The sequence below is a fragment of the Corvus cornix genome, chromosome 1A (assembly GCF_000738735.6).
Source record: "Corvus cornix cornix isolate S_Up_H32 chromosome 1A, ASM73873v5, whole genome shotgun sequence".
NCBI lineage: Eukaryota > Metazoa > Chordata > Aves > Passeriformes > Corvidae > Corvus > Corvus cornix.
This window is the reverse complement of record NC_047057.1, coordinates 66,632,475-66,649,650: the sequence shown is the minus strand read 5'-3', so window position 1 is coordinate 66,649,650 and position 17,176 is coordinate 66,632,475. Positions and strand designations below refer to the sequence as shown.

The 17,176-nt window shown below is 38.6% G+C and overlaps 1 protein-coding gene across 2 annotated transcripts in view; it reads right to left on the bottom strand.

Annotated features, from left to right (window-relative positions):
- The window catches only part of PHF21B (PHD finger protein 21B), a 76,234-nt gene that overhangs the window by 9,560 nt on the left and 49,498 nt on the right, over positions 1 to 17,176 (bottom strand). For both annotated transcript variants that reach the window (XM_010410197.4, XM_010410201.4), the window contains 4 exons: positions 16,549 to 16,671; positions 11,572 to 11,623; positions 4,946 to 5,022; positions 2,180 to 2,234 (listed from right to left, as the gene is read on the bottom strand). In XM_010410197.4, coding sequence (XP_010408499.1) covers positions 2,180 to 2,234; positions 4,946 to 5,022; positions 11,572 to 11,623; positions 16,549 to 16,671 — 307 coding nt within the window. The remainder of the gene's footprint in view (positions 1 to 2,179; positions 2,235 to 4,945; positions 5,023 to 11,571; positions 11,624 to 16,548; positions 16,672 to 17,176) is intronic.

Below are 17,176 nucleotides of genomic sequence, written 5' to 3'. Positions count from 1 at the left end.
CCCAAATATCCACCACTATATGACATCACGATTACTCAGGGGATATAAATGTTACTCAAATAAACAGAGGCTTCATAATTGATGAGTCTTTTGTACAAATGATATATGTCAGAAGATGTGACCTCATTTCAGATAAGACATTTTCATATAAATGAATCCTGATTAATTGACATTTTGAACAAAATTTACAAGAATTGTCCTCTTCTGTATTTCCAGAAATGACAGTTGTTTCCTGGACATCATGGGGATTTTTTTCTAGTTTGTTTATTTGTCTTTTCAGCTCACTTTTGCTACAGAGTTTTAAACTTCTTTAAACATGTTCCCTTCCCTCTTCTACTTGCTGAAAAATTAAACTGAAGACAATATTTTTAAAGAAGCACTTTATAAGAGAAGGGGTAGCCATCTCTGCACTGAAGCTGGAGAACTACATCACAGCAGAGCCAAACAATCTGGGACAGCACCTGCCTTCAGCTCAGAGCTTGCACAACATCCAGCAAAACAGTGCTGGTGCCAAAAAAACCCTTGCTGAGGTGGGGAATTCTGCTATAAAGAAGTCCATCTTAACATTCTTAGAATATGCAGAACTCCAGCACATGTTCTGGATTCTGGAAAAAGCAAAGATAGAGGACTCAAAGAGGAATTAATGATTAAGGCGAGAGGTTGCTGATTTCCAGGAAGCTCTGAGACAGCTGAATCAGTAGAACTCTGTCACTTGCCTGCTTCCTTGCAAATAAAATGGGAAACATGTCACAAAAGGAATGTCTGGGATATCAGACCCTAACTTAAACCCACCAAGGGGCTGGCAGCACAGCTTGCTGCATTGTTACGCCATTCTGTCCTGGTTTCTCACATGTGTTTACATGGGAAAAACAAGTAAGACAAACAATAAATTACAAATTTAATTTTGAAGATAAAACTAAGCCAGGAATAATGTTATTTCCACTGGGGCTCACATGAGCCTGGCCTCCTGCTAAGAGGCATGCTATCATAACTGTTTCCTGTAATAACCTCTCCTGTCCTCTGAGACCAAATGCATTAGAGGCATATGGTAAGTAGGCCAAGTGTCTGCATCTGGCACATGAAGTTTTGAAGGTAGAGAGAAGCACTGCTGCTTTTCAGTCAGTGCTCCTGTGGTGCAGGAAGTCAAGGCAGAGGCAGAATGGTGAATCTCAAGCACTAAATATGACACTTGACAGCGAGATCAAGCAAATACTGAAAAACTGTCAAAACTCCATGTCTCAATTATAATTACCCCTGTAAATGCTCCTAATACTGAAATAATATTTAACTTAGAAAAAGTTCTGTCTTCCCTTACCTCTAATGAACCTCAGTAGAGAGTAAGTTATAAAGGCAAAACAAGGACAAGGACAGAATCAAATTTCTTTACTCGCTTTGTTTTCTTTTCTGAAATACAACTCAAGCTTCTCACTTTCTTCCCTAAAATACTACCTGGGCCTTGTCTGGAGAATTAAACTATACTCAGCATTCTCTGTGTTTCATCTCACATGTCCCAACTCTTTGTCTTCTGTGTGTTGCACATTTTTTCCTGAAATGCACTTCTTTCCATGAGTTAATCATCAGCATCCCCAAACAGCTCCTCTGACTTGTTAATTCTCAAGACATTTACTATTAAATTTTTTAGATTTGAAGTTCTTATAAATACAAGACTGGAAGGCATCTTCAAGGTCATCAGGTCTAGATTTATGGCTCCACCTCTTGGAATCAGAAAAATTGTGGTTTTCAGTACTTGTTATTGAAGCAAAAGGTGTGGGAAATTTCTAGTACTTGAGGATGGAGAGCAGTTTCTTAAAGCTGGTGGAAAGAGGCAAATGATAAGCCTAAAATAGTAATTATTTTTCCATATATATTTTTAAGCACTTGGGGTTGGCAACACTCTTCCATAAGTTCTCTCACTGCATGGTGCTTAAAGTGCCAGAGATCAGATTTTCCACTGATTGCAGAGGCTTTGGATCCGTTTCTACACAATTGTGACCTTTAGCCTTATCTTTCCATTGTTCTTGCAGGAAAACAATCTATTTTCACTTCATACTAAAAAATGCAGGGACATTGCACAAAGTAATGCCCTATGGTATCCTAACAGTAACTCATATGAAATCCTACGAATAAATTTTTAACATGTCATTAGAACAGTAGTATATCCATTTAAAAATACACTTACCTCTCGTTGAAAGGAACAAGGGGTTATTCAAACAATTCGATGCAAGGCGTTTCCGCTACAAGGGAAAAGAAACCAACCCCCATGTCATTGCAAAGTGCTCTGGTTGTCTCTTACATTTCAGATTAACAATCTCCATGGGCTTCCCTCATACTTAACCAGCTCTCCAAAAGCTACTTAGACTGACCACTGACACAGACAGACAAACAGTTGCATGATTTACCTTTCTAACAAGTTCTTCATAGAGTGGTTTATTGTGCATTAGATTTTATTAAGAAGAGAGAAATACAAATTGCAAATCTTATTGATGGGGTTACAGGATATGCTGCATGGGCTGGTAAGAGCAAGGCTATAGCAAAACTAACTCCAAGCCCAAAAGTGTCCATAAGGGAAAATTGTTGCTGTGAGATGACATCTTTATTTACATATCTAGAAATGGTGATGGATTTCTCACCTGCAGGAAAAACGTTGCTACCTTTGTGACACCTGCCTACAGTTCAGAGGAACATACTGCATTTGCAAGCAATGAGTGAGGCCCTTAGCAAAATATTTGCCTTTCAGAAGTGAATGTGCAGGATCTTGAGGAGCTGGCAGTGATTTCAATCTGCTGAGATAACCAAACTTACAAACACAGAGCACCACAAATCTGTCTGAGATATTTAACTCATCTAACACAGCCCATGGCCAGCCTTGTCTGATGGCACAAGCTGCGGTCAGTAGCAAGCCAGGCTTCATTAATAGTCTAGACAACCCTGAATTGTTCCTGTAAGCCATCCAATACTTGTTCAGCAGGATTGGAAACAGCACCATTTTCCTCCATTAGATGTTGTTAGATTCTGCTTGGAAGAAAATTAGAGGGGTTTTGCTAATAAATAATTTATTCTGCGGTGAGAAAACTATTCTCTTATAGATGGGTGCCTGCTAGGCTGTTAATAAATTTTGAATAGATGTTTCTTTCTTCAAAAAATAACCAGCCCGAAATGTAACCCTTTCTTACGAAAAAAAAAAGGCTACTGAGAGTAGGAAAATAAAACGGTATCTCATTTTTTTAAGAACAAAGCTTTGAAAAGAAAAAGCACACCATTCAAGTGAAGACATAAGACCATGATCCCATTTTTGCAATCAAAGTTAGTATCACCACTACAAATGCTGAGCTCCTGCCATTTTGAGGGGTGTTGGCAAATAAAAAGACTAATTTATATGCAATTTGAATTTAAACAATCATGAATTAAAGATCATTCAGTAGACTAAATTAAAGTGCACCAAAATGCCTGAAATGCCACAAATACCTCAACTCACTGATTAGCAAATCAGTCTGAGCAGCTAATTGATCAGAGAAAAACCATCTGCCTCCATTTTACTTAAATGACATTCCCCATGGTCAGTACTTAATGACAGCTCCTAATGAGGACACAGCTGATCAGCCACAGGACTCTTTCACAGACATTTCTTTCTCCATGCCATCCTTCATTTCAGCATATGCTTTTGAGAATAGATATGATGAGAAGTATGAACTAGGGGTGCAGCACACCTAGGCCATCCTGTCTTCCACCTCTGCTCCAGAGTAACTGAGTTTGTCACAAACATCAGTCTGGCTACAGCCACAAAACTCTGCTGCAAGTATTTTAATAATCAGGACAAAAAGGTCTAAGGCACTACAGATTTGATGCTAGCAAGGCTAAAGTTCCTACTCTGTTAAATGCTGAGTGTATAGACATCAGTATTTGCACTAAAGAAAATAGCTGAGGAATTCTGAAGAACTCAAGTGCCTAGAGCTGCTCTGGAGTATAGAAATCTCCAATGCTTTCAAAAAAAAGAACAATCAAGCGACTCAGCAGTTTGACTGCAGCAGTGAGCTTCTTCTTAGCCTCACGTGTTTGCTATCTGCCAACAAAGACAGAAATCTGAAATGCTGGCATACCAAAAATTCACTTGGGCCTAAATAAAGAACAATCCCTTTCTTTAGGCTTAAAGAACTCAGAACACAGAGAAATGTTATTGCTTAAATGGAGAGCTGGCTGCAACTGAGTTTCATTTCAGTAGAAAGTTCAGACAGTAAACATAAACTGTGCTGAAATTTTAAAGGTGAAATTTTAATTAGCTGAATAAATGCATATATGTTTGTTTAGAAACAAAGAAAAAAATTTCAGAAAAAGTTGAGCCTATTTATATCCTGCTTTTACACCAAGTTTGCAATCCTGTATTGTGCAGGACCAAATTCTGATACTATTATAAATGCAACAGTGTAAGTGTACCAGAAAACAGAGATTATCCAGAGCATTTTATTTTTAATTATGCATTATTATATTTATTATGCTGACTTCTATACTCCTGCAGAGCGCACTGATTCTTAAACCAACGCACCCCTTTTATGAATGTCACTAGAAAAAAAGCAAAGTTCTCCATTTATTATTTGGCACACAGGAAAAGAGAATTAGCAATGCACATTTGAATATAATGCTTCTGTTCTCCAGTTATAATCTAAAGGGACTGCCTTTGTAGGTAAAAGAGTAATTAGGTCCCATATTAATTTAGTCCTTTTGGCCTTTATTAAAACTAAGATGAATTCTAGTTTGGAGCAAGTGATGTTGTAGGGTGAAAACCTGTTGCATAGTTACTGAGATGAGATCTTTTCTTTCTTTTCTACATCAGTATCTCTTTACAAGTAACTATGGTTCTGCATTCATATATATTTTTGTAGTAAGAAACACTTAGACCTTTTATTGACATGAAATAGAACCATAGTAAACAAAGTGAATGATAAAGTACCTCTGTTTCCAAGAGTCCACTGTAGGCTGGATTTGCTGTGCTTCTTCTCTTTCTTTCCTGACGCTTGCTCTGGATTTCTGTAACCATGGAAAGGAACATGAACTGTATATTTCTCATTCATCAGGGAAAAATGTAGATATAACTTGTTAAGCAAGATGATCTTACCCTCAGCCCCTTGAGCTTTGTGTTCAGTTTCAGTTTCTAAAGTGTAATTGGGTTGCATTAGCATTGATATTTGCTGCAGTTCAAGGTTTGACATTAATAAGCTTTTCCTTGTGATATTCAGAACACAGGCATTTTTTACGTTTTCCTTCCTTCAAGGTAGACTTCGGTTGCCCTATAAGATTTTCATTATGATCCCTTCAGACATATTCAGCAAGCATCATCAGAGAGCCTTCAAAGTACTCTCAATGTCTGCTGTTAACAAAAAGGAAGCATTTAAAGCACTTAAGCCTTTAGTTCATATCATATGAAAGCACAGAGAACCTTCTAAATTCAATTTACATTACTTTTCCTCCATGGAGGCTAGAAAAAGCATAGTTGAAATGGCAGAGCTTGATTCAGTTCTAACCAGAGTGTGATGATTTATCCACCCAGAAGCATACAACTTCATAATCCTGAGCATGCAAAATGTCATTACAAGCCATATGTGTATATATGTGTCACTGCAAACACCAGCACACAGATGGGCTCTTTGGACTGCAGCCCATTTCTCCCTTCCACTAAACTTCTACAACTCCCTTCCACTAAATGGTGACACCTATTGAAGATGGCACATGCTGACGACTGTGTTTAGCAACCACTAGCCATGTGCACAAGTCTGTAGAGACAGAGAGAGGGAGCAGATTACTTGGCCACAGAAATCTGTAGGTTTAATGCTACTTTGATCTGAGCTAGGATTTCGTTTACGTCATATGGAATTTCTTTTTCCAGCTCTTGATGCCAGTTCAGAATGCTGAGATTATTACAAGCATAGAACCTATTATTTTGATTATAAACCCCAGACACACTTTAGACAGGAGAGCCACACAGCATCCATCCCATGACATCAAGTGTGTGCTCTATTCCAAAATATTTCCTTTGTGAACATTGTAAGGTAAAGTTTAGACTCTGCGCTGAGGTACCAGAGTGATCTTGTTAGTCTAAATGCCCCCACGGTGGTGATACCTCTGTTCTGTCTTGCTCTATCTCAGAAGGAGAGGAATTGGCAGGAGCATGTTCCTCAGCCCAGAGGCCCCAGAACACACCCAAGAGAAACGAAGGACACCATCTGATTATGCAGGAGGTCTGGTGTCTTTCCTCAATGTCTGAACTAAAGAGGTCTATTCCAGAACACCTGCAGCACCAGTCTTCAGGGTATTGAGCAAGATCTCCCACCTGTAATCCAACAGTAAGATACAGCTGAGCTTTCAAGGTGTTTATGATACTCAGGAACTGGATTCCCAACACTTAGTTCTGGTTGCCAGCATGCTTTTCAAGTGTTGATCATTCCCACATACCATTTTAAGCATTGCTACAATACAAGGGCGTCAGTGTTGTTGGTTGTGTCTTGGACACAGTGTCCGTAGAGATGAGGCCAACACTTTGCATGGATTTTGTACTGGCCTAACTTCTAAGATATGGATTTAAAACTTCCTTCACAAGAGACTCTTGGCTAAGCTGCTGTTCTTGGAGTGATGGTTGCATCAGAAGGAAACTAGATGGACAAGAAAAACAGGAGAGCAACTACTATCTGGGTTTTCCTATGGCACAGGGACATGTCACCTCTCATGTTCAGAAGGTGTCTTCTCCTAGGGCAGTTCAAATAGCACAGGCAGACCTGTATTCACAGTCTCACACAACCTGTCACATGCTGCCATGTGACTCAAAGGGCTGCAGAGAATCTCACCACCAAGAAAAGTGTGATCCAAAGCTGCACTGCAATGTGAGATAAATGCCTCGGCTGTAACCACTGTAATACCATGTTAACATCCTCCATGCTATGCAGATTCCAAAACACAGGATCTTGTCTGGAAAACAGTTCTGTCCTACTGCAAAAGTATTTCCTATTAAATGCTCATGTGTCTATGCTGAAATATCCATCCCAAAGCTCCCAGGGAGCATCTAAAGGGAATCATGCCTCAGCAGCAGCAGCAGGGTGAGTGCTACACACAGATCCAGTGGCCTGTCAAAGCCACAGAAGAGAGATGGTTGTTCTTGATGTCAGTGTCAGTTCTTACAACAGAAATGCTCTCAAGGCCCAAAGGTAACAGAGACGTCACAACTGAGGAACCTTGGTGCAGCCATAAAAGAGAGGAAGTGGTTCTTGGCTGACTCTTTCTTTTGGTCTCAGCAGTGTGAGCTAGAGCTGCAGCTCTTGCAGCCAGGCTCATGACCCCAGGCAGTGAATTCAGCGCTTGCAGCACCTCAGCACAGCCATGGCAGTGCAGAGAAAAAACTGGAGTTAGGGCAGGCTTGGTCTTCCAGAAGTGATCACAGTGCTACAAGATTGTGACTTTCAATGGCCCAGAAAAAGAAACAAAGAATTAAATACAGCAGAGTTTTCTTTGCATGCAACTGGGCCAAGCATCTCATAAAAGGACAGAGATGGATCTGTTACTCTCTGCCCTTCTTGGTCCCAAGTTAAAGAGAAAATTTCTTTGGTACATGCTGTCATCAAGGCAACAGAAAGTATCTGATGGGGTCTGAATCACACATATGGCAGATACCTGGAATGTAGCTTTGGAAGAGGCATTGATATGGTACAGAGATAAAGGCAGGCTGGCTGGCTGTGAGGAAAAGTAACAGCAGTGGGAATAGACGGAAATGAAGAGAGAGAGTAATGAACTGAAACAGCTTGAGATGTACACCACCCTATGCAGCCATCAGGGAGGGAGAGCACTTTCTTTATGGAAACAAAAATACCATGCATCTATGTACATCTAGAGTGGTTCTGTCAATAATTACACCTAGACAGAGCAAAAGCATATACTGGTGTGCTATTTTTTGTTACATGTTACTTCTCCTAAAAAAGTATTGTGTACCTTTCAGAACAGGTTGCAATAAAGTTAAATTAAATTTGTTTCAATTTATTAAATCATAAATATTCCAGTAATCTAGATAGACCAAGATATGCATTTTTAGAATGACCTGAACTAAAGGTCCTTCTTTTAAAGTTTTGCTTTCTAACTACCTTTTTTTAACGCAATTGTAATGCTAGAAGGTGTTCTAACAGCCTAGAGAAAGATTCAATATGTTACAACCATGCACTGCATCACAGAATTGAGCTATCTTACTCCTTCATTTATTAATGTCCTAGGTTACAATGTAAGATGTAACCAAAAGCATGCATTCTATTATCATCTTCACAAGCTGTTAAAGCAGGTGAGGCAGTGTTTGTTATCTCCTACCATGACTCATCCCTGATAACTCCCTCTGGGAGCTATCTCTGTTTAATGGGCAATCAAGGACCCACATGACCCACAGAATTACATCAGCCCATTGTGAGATGCTCCACTCAGGGGGAGGAGCCAAGCATTCCCACCTGGATATAGTCTGGGGTTTGGAACAGCACAAGCAGCCCTTTCCTATGGGACCTTCAGAGGACAAGAGCTACACTACTGGACCTTCAGGTGAAGACCAGACCATTCTACAGGATCACTGCTTCAACAGGCCCACTTCATCTGGACTGCTACCACCACCCTGACTAGGACCTAGGATACACCCTGACAACCTGTGTGTCAGGTTGTATCCGGATTCTGTCAGTGTTCTTATACTATTGCATTTATTTTAATTTTCCTATATAAGTTATAATTCTGACTTGTGATCTCCCACTGGTTTGTTTTCAAACTAGCACAATTAATTAAAAAAATAGAAACCAAACAGGAAAAATTAAACTGTAATACATTTGACAAAGATGAATGAATTTGAAGATAGTTTCATGTTGGAGGCCAAACTCCAATGAGCTGCTGCCTTCACCAATAAAAACTCTGCATGGTCATTCTATGAGGCCCATGATAGCAATTTATCTTCAGGGAAAGCTGTACCTTGTAGACTGTCAGTCAGTGGAAGCACCTGTGTTCATTTACTGGTAAAGATGCCTCACACTCTCTGCAGAACAGAGTTCTTTTCCCAGGCAGGGAATGCTCCTGTGGAGGTTAGGTGGGAAGGCTTCTAGGCAGATAGAGAAATCCATATAGAAGTGGATCACAGCCCTTCACCAAAAAATTAATGAATAAAATGAAGAAAAACAGTAACACTTTAAATTAATGATACCAAATGAATAAGCTTTTAATGACCCAAGTTAAATTCCAAAAATGTCAAATTGAGAAATACATTAGAAGTATTAAAATAAACTGAACTGTGTAACGACCACTGCTTCCTGATAAATAGCAGTGACTGATAACTGTAAACATGACAGAGCAGTAAAATAATAACCTTTAGTATGTGAAAGTTATAAGGGCATTTTTGACAGTTGTAATCACCAATTCTGATAAAGAAATACCCTTTCCATAGTAAATAGCTCTTGGTTGGAACCATCTATTTAATGCTAGTAGGAATATAGAAAGTGAAATTGTCTTCAAGAATTGATTCTGCGTGATGAGTGTTGTAGCAGTTTGGTTTAAAATGTGCATTTCCACACCTGATGTAGAACAAAGTGGAGCACTGCTTGGCATTTTGAATATAAGCAATAAATCCATACAAACAATTTATTAGTTCCAATAAAACCAAAGGGTATAAAATTATTCAAAATTAAGTCCACTCTGTTGTAAGCATAATTTGTTCTTCAGGATAATTTCAAATGTTGTCCTATTTTCCTTAGACAGAGAAAACAAGAACCAGTCATCATTTGCACTTTTTGGGTTAGAAATCTTCTCCCCAGATTGTTGTAGCTTTTTTATTTCCATTTCAACCCATTACCATTAAGGGATTAAAAATGATGAAGGCTTAAAATTTCTTTAAACTGCTTTCAAATTCTGAGTCATTGGGACATTAAATGATTTTCTAAAATGCAAATTTAAAGATGAAAAACACTGAAAAATGGCAACAAGACCCACAGGAAACCTGCTGCATATACTGAGGAGACATTACAATTCAGATGTATTTTCTCACTAATTCACAACTTGTCTTAAAACCAAGGAACTGGAAATCTTAGTAAAAAGAAATCAAGCTAAAAATGGTAGATACCTTTTGAGACAGCAAGGTAGCTAAGCATGTTCCTAAGTCTACAGCACATAAAACTTAATGCACTGGAAATTCCTAAGTATTTTACTGGCTATGGTCTATGGGATGGGTGGTTAATATCAGTTGCCATTAACACTTTTTGTGATCAAGACTCACTGTCACCTGACACAGATACCAGCTTTCTCTCCTTTTACTGGTGGAATCACACCAACTTGTCGCGGCTGAGCTTGCAACTAAAACAATCAGGGTACAGACCTTTTCTTAAAAATATCTTCATCATCTCTGTCCATGAGAACTATTCTGCCACCCCAGCTTGTCTCACATCACTGGCAGATTTGCTAAACACACTCGTTTTCCCCCTCTCATCTATGACTTTAGAACGACAGAGCTGAGGCAAAGAAAGATACAAATCTGCTAACTTTTGCAAGCTATTTTTGGAAGGTTGGAGAAGGAAACTGAAAACTATGTAATACTGCATTTAGCTTACGTGCAATATTTGTTTGAAGTCAAATTCAGGAGCCTGGGAAGGCATGCTAGAGGCTCTCATGCAAACACAGGATTAGATGGGAAGATTGTTAAGTTTTTGGCTAAGTGGGGGAAATGGAGGGAAGGAATTCCTTGTGAGAAGTAGTCTTAAGTAAGTACAATCTTATTAAACAAATGCCAGATTTTCACCATACTTTACACATTATTCTGTGCACCTCTAGAGATGACAGACAATCAACTCAGAAACTGGAAGTCCATCTCACATGGGAGAGAGCAGGGGGCACTTGCTGCGTATCTGGGCAAACATCTTTGAACCTCAGAGATCCATCAACCAGATCAGTGGTGGTCAGAGCCTTTGCAGGGTATTTGTTTCCCTATTTCCTCCAGTTATTAATGTCTTTTAAAGGACCATGATGACTGAGTGAGTCCAAATACCAGCCTGTGCCAAGCATGCTGGTGCTGGCTGCAGGGCCAGTCCTTGTGCCCCTTGAGCCATGCCATGGGGTGGGAGGCAGAGCTAAGTAAGGTCACCCACTATTGTGAGACTGAAAGGCACAATTGTGCAAAGGTAACATTTCATCTGATTTTTTAATTTTCATTTTTTCAGTTTTCATTGCCCTTCAGAGGATGGGATAACGAAAAACTGAGAAGAAATCTTGTTGATGTGTATAATTATCTGCAGGCAGGGGTCAGAGCACAGACCGGGCTGTGCTCCATGGTGCCCAGTGACAGGACGAGAAGCCATTCGCAGAAACTGATGCCCAGGAAGTTCCACCTGAACATGAGGAAGAACTTCTTTACCAGAAAGGTAACAGAACAGAACTGAACAGATTACCCAGGGAGGCTGTGGAATCTCCTTCTCTGGAGAGATTCAAAAGCCATCTGACCACAATCCTCAGTAACGTGCTCTGGCATAGAAGCCAACAGAAAAAATTTCACTCAAAAACTGAACTGTAAATCAACATATGCCATCTTACCTTCCAAATGTTCTGTTGTAACCAGTCCTAGTGCTACCATGAAGGCAATTTTCTAAGGAAAAAATAAACAGGTTAGATTTTCTACTCTAATAATCATGGTGAGAAAATAAATAAAATTAGCATTGACAGAATAAACCCAGTGAAAGTCTCTTAGAAATGTATCTTATTTGATTGCAAAGTAATGTGAAGAACTTTAACTGAAGATTTGCTTCAGATACACCTGGTTCTCCTTGTATGACTATATAAACTCTAGCAGTTCAAAGACTTTTGAAGCCAATGCTCAATGACTACTGATCTTACACAGCACATGACCGCTATTCAGTCAATTTAATCTATTCAATTTCACATTGCTAGCTGGATTGTTACTCCATTCTTTAATGAAGTAATTGTGTATTATTATTACGATCTGGACATGGCACTGCTTTTATAGGATATGAGCAAGCTGTATGAAGGGCAACAAGTATGAACTGTACAACACTAAACAAGACATCAGAAACATATTGAAAGTCCCCTCCCCTCAAAAAAAAATTAGAAATTTCTCTTCCCAAGATACAAAAATAACATCATGTGCATGGATTGTGAAGATATATACTGATCCAACATTTTTCCTCAATAGGGAGTGAACAAACATCTCCCACGGATGCTGGTGAATTCATTTTAAGTGAGGAATCGATCTAAAATATTACTCACAACTCATCTAAACTATATATGCACAAAACATATCTTCATACTAAAAAATCTCCAAAACATGCTGATGCAGTTATAGGACAAGTATTAGAGCAGATTTTAAATTTACTGTCAGTGATTTCTCACTGGAAAATTTTTCCTTGCAGAAAGGTTTTGCTGAAGTTTTTCTTGCATGTTTTTGATGAAAACTGAAATTACGCTGTGTTGTTCCAAGCCCAGACTGAACAGAACTCTTTGGTTTTCGGTCACATTTGTGGTACTTGTGGGGCTTTGGGGGCCTCCACTTTCTGCTCTGCTGAACAATCTTGTTGCATCAGGTTACCCAAGGGGTATTTTCATGAGGTTCATTTCCACAGGAGAGAAAATCTGACTACAAAACTCAAGCTCTTGGGAAATCCAAGCAAGCAAAGCCCACAATCCAAGTCTGAGGAAGTGTACAAAGAGCATAGGAAGATGCAATTATTGTACCCCAAATAAAATGTTTAGATTTAGGTCAAACTAAAACACGGTGTTTAAGCAGCAGAAGGTCAAAATGTTCTGTTTCATTCAAAGAGTGTCAGGAGAACATTTCAACACTTTCAAGTCAAAATTAGTCTGACTTTCTTGTTTTGTGAAAAGCCTGATGAGTCAACATTTCATTTCAGTTCAGGATAAAATCAACTAGTAAGTCACCAGAACTACAATTTCCTTTGCAATTCTGACTTTCACTTAGTGAAATTGTGAAAGCAAAAACATCCTCATTTTGTAGATGAAAAGATCTAACTCTTGGGTAATCAGAGGGTCAGGATTGGACATCTCTACCACTCGTGTCTGTGAAAATACCTTTGTCAAACAGGTGAACTAACACCCACATAAGACAGGAATATTTCCTTTCCACAGCCTCGGGAGACTCCCACTCTCCGGGTAGATTAAAAAATGGTGGTGTAGAATTTCTTCACTGGCAGTTTCGATATATTCACACTGTATTTCTGCCTTCCATATCTGTGATAATTACACATGTGTTCATTAGCATGTCAGACCTTGATTTCAGTAGTTTTCACTCCTTATATGCCTCAAACACCAGCCAGGGACAGTGGTAGCCCCACACCTGAAGGAAAATCTTTTTTATTTGATCCACTGTGCAGATCTGAGAAGAAAATTAGTCAACTGCTTAGAATTACAAGCTTCATCTCAGCCCCATCAAAAAGTAATGGTGGCAGGATACTTCTCAGCACTGTGAGCAAAAGTAAGAACAACATTTAGGGATAGAACCAGAAATCTGGAATGGTTAATGCGTGTTTTCCTAATGGAGTGCAGAATTCCTGCATTACCCCAACATTGAACTGTAGGGAAAGCACACATTTTCTCATGCCTCAACTGAAACTATTTGTGTACTGGAATGTTTGCTAAACAATTTCCTCTCTTCGTGCTGAAATTGTTTTAATACGTATCTAACCAAATGTAATGACAACATACTTAAAATATGAAGAGCCATCACAAGTGGACTTGATAATTATCTCATGATTAAACACAGGAAGTTTTAGCTACTATACAGATTTGAAAGATGGTTCCTTTTTAAAAATCCCAGTTCAACCTGTATTCTTTTTAGCAAGCATATTATATTAACAGGCTATTTGGTTTTATGGGTTTTGCTATTTCACACCCCAGTAGCTCATTGGATTCAACTCAAATTCTGACTTCCACTGCAAAACCTTCCTTTCAAATGTCACAGAGTTTCTCCTCTGTGCAGGAAGCTGCAAAACCAAGACTTCATTTTCCCCAGATTTGCAATCCAGGCCTAACATTAGCATTTAGTTCACAGTTGCCGTATGTCTCTCTTGTACTTCTTAGGAGGGATTAGAACATCAGTAACTAAATAACCAGTACTTATGGCAGTAATTTTATTTTTAGATTAAAAAATTTTAGAATGAAAATGTTGCCAGATAGTTTGCTAATATGAATTTTTAAATGAGTAAAAGGTTTTTCGGCAGAATTCCGTTTCTTTCTGTGTTGAACTCAGGTCTCTTCAAGAAAAAAAGATTAACACCCCTTGCCCCCTCCCAAACAAAAACTCCCCAAACAAACCAACCCAAAAAACAACATCCAGAGATTTTCTCCCCAGAGGAGCAGCTCCCTTTTGTAATTCCTCTATTTCTGTACAGACATTCCTCCATTTCTTCTCCCTGGTGGGAGAAGGCCCATTACTGGACCCATCATCATTGTCCTCCATGCCCAGCTGAGCCCTGCTGATGGGAATGAGTTGGTGGCCTCCTCCTCCTCAGTCCATGACCAGCTTCAGGACTTACCAGCAGAATAACCAAGCCAGGAACTAAAGACAGTAATTATCCTCACTCTGTTCTGGTACACTCCATAACTGCATGTTGGATTCCTGGCTACTGATAAGTCTGGTTATTTCTGGTTAACTTGTTTCAAATTGTCAGTGTAATTTGTTAAATCCCAGTCTCTCCCAACTAAGTTCTGTACAGAGCCCTATTGGAGTTCCTGCCTCAGTTTTGTGCTTTGAAGATAAATAAAAGTGAGAAGTGCATTGAGGGCCTATTTTCTTTTAAAAAATACCATGTTGTCTTTCCTTCAAATTTAATCATCTGCTTAAAAGCCATGAGTGCTTTTAGAAATACACAGTATGTCTTTTCATGAAGCAAAACAAAGATTTTCACAAAAGCATTTCATTTTGTAATTACATGTTCTATTTATGTCATTACATGTATTTATACTAATTATGCTGTTAGTTCTAATTACACTAATTGCATAAATACATGATAATCAACTAACGTTTACTTTCAAAGAACAAAAGAAATTAACTCCAGACCTACCTAGTTATGGCTGTGCAACAAATCTATGAAAATAAAAGAACTGTCATACTTTAGGGCACAGTGTCAGCACCCTACCCAGAAAATAAAGGTTTTTGAGACCTCCAGTAAACAGGGTAGGAACAGTGTCTGTGGTTAGAATAAGGTTGTAGAGATACTCTAGTTAGCAATGTAATGAAAATCTCTTACATTTATGAATCCAATACCAAAAGTGTGGCCAGTCCCATTGCCTCTTCCTGCATCTTTCTGGAAGACTTTTATTCAATATTTTTTCCATGGGGATAAGTTACAGGCAAAGAAAAATTATTGTTTTTTCCTAGCATTCTGTTTCTAAGCAGGGCCTACTGGCATTTGTGCCTGTGAGGCGCTACAAAATAAATTTTTGGAAATAATCTGCCTAAACAAAACAGGACTCTATAGTCCCATCCTTCAGTGGTAATGAAGATTCATATAAGTGTTTCAGATTTAAAACCTGGGAGGTTTCCCAACTGTAGTTCTGCAGAGCTTCTACATAGAGCTGTGATATTTTGGGCTAAAATATTTATCCTTAACACTGTTTTAACTATATGAACCTCTTAAAATGGTAAAACAAATGACCACCCATGTGCCTCAAGTAACATACATTTATATTGTATTAATCCTCTTAAAACTACAGCTCCAAGGATGCTTTCATGCCACACATTTATTAGACTAGTGAGGTTAAGATTTCATAGGAGCTGAGCATTTCCACAAAAGAAGTCAATTTGGTTTGTATAACTTCTCAAATTGCCCTAAAATTACAACCAATCTAATGTGAACATATCTAGCCAAAACCCAAAATATCTATTAGAGAGACCCCATTTCTACAAGGACTTGCACTTTATATTTCTAGTTTAAATCAAAAGTATAATTCCCAAAAGAGATTTAGTCTTATTACCTGCTTTCTATTCTTACTCAATTTAAAGGATTTTAATGTATTTCAGACTAGAATCTGTGTACATGTGGGAAGACATGTACACAGCAAATGCAGGAAACTATTAATACAATATAAAAATTGCAAGATTCATTACAAAGAAGATGTTAAAAGCTCAGTTTAAAAAAGAAATGTTAATTCCACCTCATACGCAGCCTCTAAATCTGATGCTATATGTTTGATAACATGAAAGAAAATAGCTTAAGCTTGTACACACCTTTCACAAGAAATCCAGCTACAGCCACAAGGTGCCTAGATTATTATGAGACCTCTAAGTATTACGAGACCTTAAAGTCTTATATTTTGTGACAGTGGAAGATTTGAATGATGCAAACCAAACTTATCAGGGCACTCACTGGCAGGAAAACCACCCTGATTGCAGAGATTGGGAGGAGAGATGAACAGCTGGCAGAATGATAAGCACGAATAAAGTAATCGTGTATGCATACAGAAGAATGTTTAGATTTAGCCCCTATAACAACCATATTGTAGCTCATTTATTAAACATCAAAAATAAAAAAAAATCACCTCTGGATTTTGCTCCTTTTTCTTTTTGGTAGCAGGCAGTCCCTGAGCTGACTCTTCAGGAGGTTTCTTTGTCTCCACTTTACTTTCTGTCTGGGTTTGGATTTGAGGTTGAATAATGATAACCTAAAAGACAATGTACAAATCAGAGAATTCACTATACGAAACTGGATTTTTCTGCCTGAAACCTTTGAGTCCTCTTTGAAGGGTTACTTGATACCCTACAAATAAGAAATGTAAGTCACAAGTCAAAAGCATAAAATAATAGGATACCTAGGTTTAGGGTCCTAAATCCATATTTAAGTTTCTAAAAATTAATTCTTATTGGTGCATTATAAACCTACTGCAGCCTAGGTCACTTGATCAGTGCCTCTGAAAATTAGGACACTTTCTGTTTAGAGGACTTGTGAAGGTGGCTGAGCAGCCATGCTTTAGCACTTGTGGTGTCAGTGATTTTAAGGTCTCTCCTTTGATTTTATTTTGTATACAAGTAGAAGAGATGGGATTACTAAACATTCAAACCCAGTCTGATCTCAGTTGTATGAGTGTTATTTCAGAGTAAGTACGTGGGAATGGGAAAGAAGGTACTGTGTGACAGGTACTCCTCATTCAACTGAGATCAGACTTCAGT